The 8207-nt window shown below is 31.4% G+C and overlaps 1 protein-coding gene across 1 annotated transcript in view; it reads right to left on the reverse strand.

The window, feature by feature from the left end:
- Nucleotides 1-6200, reverse strand: part of LOC119840182 (msx2-interacting protein-like) — a 54332-nt gene extending 48132 nt beyond the window's left edge. Inside the window, exon 1 of the mRNA XM_038366695.1 lies at nt 5826-6200. Coding sequence (XP_038222623.1) covers nt 5826-5908 — 83 coding nt within the window. The 5' untranslated portion in view covers nt 5909-6200. The remainder of the gene's footprint in view (nt 1-5825) is intronic.
- Nucleotides 6201-8207: the final 2007 nt, after the last annotated feature.

Raw genomic sequence — 8207 nt, forward strand, 5'->3', positions numbered from 1 at the left:
ATTAGAGTAATACCAATGCGTGCAGTGTGGATGTTTTCTTGACCCCAAAACAAAAATAGCAATTTTTTTTCGTTTGTATGTACATCAAACGCATAAAAACCATTAAATATAGTGATAAGCCAATATGAGGTTAAACTTATAGGATACATTTTATTTTCAAAATAATTTTAGGGTCTCACACGTGAAAACGGGAGAAACAAAAGTTATTCGTGATTATGGTTATATATAAAGGTTATTTATATTTAATAAGAGATTTCTGTATATATGTTGCTGAAATAAAAAGTTGACGAAATATACGCGTATGAAGGCGTAAAATGTCGTAATACATCTTCATCGAAATACATAATACTACCACGCTAGCGAAGACACGAGCGATAAGCTACTAATCAATAATTTTACATTTGATATAAAGATACGTGAAATGCTTATACTGTAACTGTTTTAATATAACGAATAAGGAATTACGATGTATACAAATTACCGCTCCGTTCCACTGTATACGCAAGTACCTACAGAAAAACAAAATAACCAGCTCCGTACGAAACGAGTCATCCGCCAAGCGACGTTGCCGCATTTCTCATAGCTGGGCGCCATTGCGCATCGTCTCTACATTTAACTGAACTAGCCTCACTTAATCAACTGTTAGGTGTGTTATAGATATATTATAGGCAAGTCGGCATCTTAATTATATTTTATAAGTAATTAATAATTAACATACAAAAGTTATTATGTTGGGGTGAATGAAGGTGTAATTGGTAAATTAGTTAATTTTATGTAATACACCTACCGACTGTATTAGCTTATTTAAAATATACTAAGTAAAACGATTCTTTATCTAAAACAAAATAATACATAGTTTATCACAGTAAGAACAAACAAAATGACCTACTTATTTTGAAAGGCTGTAAGAAGGCTTAGGCTTTAATGAACGGAATACACGAAAAAGGACAAGTTAAACGTGCGTTTATGATGCCCTAAGTGTATAAACTATAAACTAGTATGGTAAAAAAAAACAGAAATTATATGATAAACTTCAAGATATATGCTAATTTGATATTGTATTGAAAACATAATGGTACAAAATTTATACAATAGTAAAAATCATTATAATACCTCTAAGAAGCTTTAACGATTAAAAATCAAGAAAGGCAAGGCAATAATTTTATATAATTACTAGCTGCTATCGCAGCTTCGCCCGTGCGGTCCTAATAAATTTTCATGGTACAAACTTTCGTCTCCCATTTTGTACCCATGGTGCTATAATTTATCAAAACCTTTCTTAGCGGACACCTACGCCATAACATCTGCATGCCAAATATCAGCCCGATCCGTTCAATGGTTTGGGCTGTGCGTTGATAGATCACTATTTCAGTCAGGTAGTTAAGTTAACCTTTAAGTTTAATATATAAGATTCTTCAAGCGACAAAATAATTTAATAACGATTTTTCTTTCAATCAGTAGATTTTTAGTCAATAACTTATTCTTATTTCTGAGCGATAACACGTACCTACGCATGTATGTGTGCGGGAGCTTTTGTACTGCAGAGCCAGCAGAGACCGTTGTTTCGTTACGTGTACAAAAAAATCAAATAAATGGACTTTGTTGGATGATCGGCCTTTTCTAATTTAAAATACTTATAGGTATAAACGTGGAAAAAACCACTCGGGTGCCAGTCGCGCACCGAGGGTTCCGTACAATCCTGAAGGTATAATTAGAATTTATATGACGTGACTAAAAATTTACGTTTTTCGCACTTTTTCCATCATGAGTGCTTTTTAACGTCGCTTCGTTCAAGATTTAGAGTACGCGCAAACACATTATCACACACTGTAGGTTATGATTTCCTAGAGAGTGTTGAAAATTTGCAGCATGAACAGCTGTATCTTTTAATTGTGTTCACTTGGAAAGTGTGATACCTCCACGCGTTCCTAAAGAGTCTTGATAGACAACAATGTGATCCAATAAAACCATTTCCCATTATTCTCTTTTTTTACATCCAGGTATGGGACCCTCATAAACATCTAAATAAATTTTGATACCTAAAAAAGAGGCCTTCATGAATTTATCATTAATAATAAACTTCTGATAGTAAATCATCAATCAATTCAAATCATCATCACCATCATCGGCCTCCTAAGAGGGTTCAGGCCATAACCCACTACACAGTCCAAATGCAGGTTGGCAAATGTCACATGCTATCAAACGTAGTACATGCTGGATTCCTAACCATGTTAACATTTCTAGCAGTGGTGATATGGATAATGCACAGACAACTTAAAATTCAATTGATTTCCTGCACTCTTTTGATTTGTCAATAATCTCTGTCTTTTCCATTGAGGTCCTGAGGTCCCCACCAAGGGGCCACCACTGCTTTTTTCATAATCTTATTGTTTATAACCTTATTATTCAATACAAATTGAATTTGAACATTAATCAGGATTTGCCATTTAGTAAATGGCACCTACTTAGTATACACAGAAGTATTTCTATGTGGGTTATAAGCAGAGCTTACTTTAATAGTTTGGTTTAGTACACTGTTATATAGGTCAGAGATGAAATAAGAAACACTGACAACAATATAAAAACTGTGTGGTTAATAATTTAAAGCAAAATTAAAATTTATCTTATAATTTCATGACATTCAGGAGTCAAGATAAACTCCTTTACAATAAAAGACTTCATAATATTGCGAAGTTACATAACTTTTATACGTAAGTTAGAACATAAGTAAAAGGAATTTATGTGTTATCTCTGGTAGCCTCTTCATTTTCCTTCTGATAGATAAACAAAATGGATAGTGAAGTGTTCTCTTTATCTTTCCATAGAATATTGAAATGAAAGTAAATATAAATGGTTAGATTTGTGCAAGCTATATTAATCAAACAATGGATAGATATGATATTAAAAACAGCCATAAGACAAACGAAATTCATATTAAGATCAAAGTATTCAGCTACTCAAAAAATAAAATAATCAGGAAGTATGATTAAAAAACCCAATTGTATGTTTCCATTATTAAAATATTTATATGAATAGATAATAGTTGCCCATATCAAATGTTATTAGTATTATACATACAAACAGTACAATAAAAAACTGTTATTAATAAAATACCACAAGGCCACAATTTCACTATTTATATAAGAATAATGTCACTTTTTGAGCTAATAAGGTATGGTTCATTTTAATGAAAAAATCTAAAACTCTGTTTTTTTTTCTTTTGTTTTATTGGGTTGGGATTAAAAAGTTAAGTAATTAGAAATACATGTAAAAGCAATATTTATAATAGTATAAATATAAATAGACTTTTTGTGGTTTAAACACAATTTTTTTTCACACATTAGTAAGTGCAAAAGTGTGATCTATTACAAATTTTTATGGAACTCTACAAAATATTAGATGTGTACATGTGACAATGAAAAATATGACAGTGATGTTGTGTGAGTTAGGGGGGGACACTGTATCAAAAATCATGTTAGGTAAAGCAATTTCATTCAAACAAATAATAGTAACCCCTGATTAATAAACACACTTTAATATAAGCCATAATATTTGTCTCATGATATTACCATGTCTTCAGAAATAATCAACCCGGAAAAGTATTTTTGAGATGCTCAGACAGATTTATAATTTTAGACTTGTCCTTGAATCTGTATCGGTATCTTATTATGCAAGGGTGCATCAAAAGGTATTAAAACCATTTTAAAGCCAAAAAAATAACTATATTCAATGTTAGATATAAAACTTATTACTTTTCTATTTTAACAAAACACTGTCTTTGCTTTAAAAAATGGAATCATGGAAAAGGGCCTAATCACATTCCACATGTAGGGATATTAAGTATAGTTCAATAGATAAATATGCCTCATAAATAAAGATCTCTTCTTACAATAGATAATGAAGCTTAGACCTTTCAGATTGCTAAATTACAAAATATTATAAATACATGAACTTAAAACATTTATTGTTTCTCTATAATGACTACAATTACAAAAATATGTATTTATTGTTATTCCCTACAAGAAACATTTGTAAGAAATTTAGATATTGGCTAGCCCCCTCTCTCAAATCAGATTAAATTCAACTCGACCCTTTTCCACCCTAAAATGACGCACGTCATGAATGGATGACTCCTAAAGCTATATGAAGCACAATTCCGTTAATAATCATTTACACTTTGTACATTCAATTCGACGCATTTTGACATAATTATTTTGTATGTATAAAAGTTTTAATTCTTATTATGCCTAATAACTGATAACGATAACACGAAAAGCAACCCGATTTAAATAAAGATATAATACGATGTTAACAAAAAAGAAATAATACCAATACTCTGTTATCATAATCTAAAACGAAGCGGGGCGACGCGTGCGACGTTGCCGGCTCAATGACCGGTCGGCATCGCCCAAGTTTGGCAACGTCGCTCTTAAATTATAGCGGTTGTATATATTATGAACAATCCGCGTTGTTTATTCTCTCTCATCTGCTATGGCTGCATCGATTAAGAGGCCCTAAATAATTTGAATACATACTAGAAATATATAGTTTCTGGCAACAGGAATTTCATTATTAATTGTTTTTTTGGAATCAAAATTATATAATTGTTTTGATTATGATTATTTTACACTTTATTACTTACATTACATAAATGTGTAATAAATATTTCTTTACTAGCCGCTTAGCCTAAATAAAAACAAAATTAAATATGGCCTATAACTTCACATATAAGGTCGCTTTTTATTTATTGATAAAAGAAATTCAATCATCGCTGCAATAGATCCAGAGATACGTCACAAATTCACAAACATAACCTTTTTTAATTTCTCCCCAGATTAGTGTACATAATTAATTATTCTTTTTATTAATTTTCGTTGATACTAGTAGCCTTACTTTGAATAAATTATTTAATTGAATACAAAGCTTCACGATCAATGCTCAACCAAAACAGCTGCCATTGTAAACTTTCGAGTTTGAAAAACAGTGAAATTAATACTAGCGGGAAGCAATTTTATCTAAATATATCTGATGTTGTTGAACAAATAACATAATTAAACGAAACATGTTGAGTCTTAATTTGTGTACCATCCCTATCCGGTTTGAATTGCCTAATATAGTTTATTCTGGCTCATAGATTTTCGATCTATGAAGACTAGTAATGTTGAGACATTAATTAAAAGACTACTTTTCTGTCCTTATTTGAACAACCATTGTAATTTTATATAAAAAAATACCGCAAGTTACATGAAACATAGTTTTCTTCGTTAGTGTCCAAAATAGAATACAATTAGCAAACGTGAATGAAAATAGTTATGTTAATTTTAGCGATGTTACTTTATGATTTTGCCTAAGAAAATTTTAACTTCAGTTAATTAAAAAATACGTTAATAATATAAAATACATCTTTAAAACCTAAACAAAGCTCACCTACAGCTGTCAAAAGTTCTACAGAAGAATTTAGTATTAGACGTACACAACTTCAAAGCCCTATAAGGAAATCATTTTACCCTACGACAATCGTCCATTGTTATTTTTCACTAAAGTTTGTCCAGAAACGAATAATATCAACGACCTCTCATATACAGTGGTAAAACTGAAAAATAGAAAAGATACGACATACAAAAACATGAAGTAATAACGAAACACTAATTGTATAAGATATAAATATAATGTGTAACGTGAACGATGCCAGTCATGACGCATTTTCTGCCGTATACCTACGTACGCTTTCTTTTAAATTGTTCTGGATAGGTAATTATGTATCTAATATAAGTTTCAACGCACTAAGTTACTAAATAAACATTGTAAACAAACCAACAACATACCGTTTAAAGTGTTCTCTTATTCGATCTTCGCGTATGTTATCGGGTAAATTTCCAACCCACAGGTGCCGAGTCTCTCTAACCATCTTGCTTCAAACTCCACATTAGGAATCATTACCCGTTCGCGTCACTACGTGGCAAAAATCAATTTTGCACACCACGGTGCCTTGCACATTTTGATAAATCACTTAATAATACACAAACGATAACATGTTGATCACATAAGTTGCACTTTTCACAAGTTGACACAATTTTTTTTCACTTCACGGCATTCGAAATTTTTCACTGATCGCACACTTCACTATAAACACTACGTAATAAACGCGAGCGTACTCCTCGCAGCTCTCGAATTGACAGTGAGCCTAGCCTCGACGCGAGTTTGCCGATAAGCTCCGCCTTCTGACCGCTGCCGCGCAAAGTGGAGTGGGGTGTTCAGCTCCTAAAACTAGAAATCTCCCAAAAAATAACAACAAAAACAAAGTCTTTTTTGATATCATTTATTTAAAATAAATCTATTCCAGATTAAAATTAAGCACCACATCATTTTACATACATGTAGGGTAGTAAATTGCTTAAAAATTTTAAAATAGTAAAAAAAACAAAATATAAAGAAATTCACTAAAATAAAAACTTTCACATAATCTTATCTTGGACTAAACGGTTGTTTTTCGTAAAGAATGATACGTTAAATTAAAGCAATGTATATTTGAAAAAAGAGTAAATGTGCCGCTATTTTAGATCCGCCGGCCAGCACACCCAGTATTCTCTCTATCTTTGTCTAATTGACATAACTCTGTCTTGCTTGCACTCAGAAGGGAATACACGAGTGTTGCAGTGTTTTAAAATTACTCCGCACTTATGGAGATAAAGCAATGACTTATTTAATGTAAAATTATTTAATGATCACAAATTCAGTTGCAAATAGACTCAGTAAGGTCTTCTTAACCTTAAGTATTATTCAATTACTTATAGAAAACTCGAAACAATTTATTAAAAATCAAAAATATTGTCCGTATTGTCGTATAATCAAAAATTGAGATCATAAATATTATGTAAATATGAAGAGATCAGCCTATTTCTAAGAAGCTTACAAACGCGCACAACGCACTCACAAATAATAACAAGAAACACTCACACATCTTAATCACTTTCCAAACCTGCGCCTCGTTGGCTCCTGAGCTTAAGAAACTTATGACTACGTACGTACGCATACTGTGCAAAATGTCTTCCTCATATGATATTTCCGCTATTTATTTACTCCGATATTTATTATTACTTACTAACAAAATAGAACTTGATATATAATCTTGTATATGGTAGTCGAGTACGCTTCGGCACGAATTGGGTCAGCTTTCACCGTGAAAGTACCTCACCCCCACAGAATACCTAAAATAGCATAATGCTGTGTTTAGTTCGGTGAGTGGAGGAGCCGGAGGCTCATATCCTTTTCCTTACACTTCCCAGTCCTATCCTTTATTCCTCTCTTCAATCCTTTCTTAATCCCTTTCCAATTTGAAGTCGGCAATCCATTTGAAGAGGCGAAAGGTCTACTCTCCAAATGTACATGGGCGGTGGTAGCGCTTACAATCAGGCGATCCACCAGCTCCATTGCCGACGATGACATAAAAAAAATATACGTTAAATATCCCCAAGTCCTTACAATAGGTGTTTTTATTTTTATTATACTGTGTAATTACTGTTTGTTCTTTGGTGAATTTGATTTCATCTTACAATGAAATATATTAAGTAGTTATATAGTTACATTTACCATAATTTACGCTTATTTTTAATTTTTAATTTGACATTTTTGGTTACAAATTATAATATAATTGTAAATTTTTATGTATGTAAGGTAATTGTGAATATTTATTTGATTTATCCAAAAAAATTGTAATCCTTTATAAAATGTATTTTGTTTAATTCTGTAGAAGAGTATATTATGATCACATAGATAGCTTTATGAAATAGTAATGGAGGAAAAGGTACGAACTACGAACTTCTTTGAACAACTTGAACAAAGTATAGTTTATGTAAGTAAAGTCGTACGACTATTATGAATACCTATACTTCATTCTGCTAAACCATGGCTAAAACGAAAACATTATTTAATAGTTAATACGTATAGATAATCGTTAATACATAATATGTTTTTTAATGCATAGTGCATACCATTAGTAGGTATAGAAAAAAAGTCATGTATAAACGAAAACAAATCGAAAAAACCCTAATTTATGCGATAATTATAAAAACCAAATGAACCAAAAAAACCAAGGAAACTCATCAGACTTTATAGAGTAGTGAATATAAAAATACTTTCTTTATATTTTTTTCGTTTGTAAATCTACATCCATGAATATCATATAAACTATTGGCTGATGCCATGTT

Source organism: Zerene cesonia, chromosome 5 (assembly GCF_012273895.1).
Source record: "Zerene cesonia ecotype Mississippi chromosome 5, Zerene_cesonia_1.1, whole genome shotgun sequence".
Taxonomy (NCBI): domain Eukaryota; kingdom Metazoa; phylum Arthropoda; class Insecta; order Lepidoptera; family Pieridae; genus Zerene; species Zerene cesonia.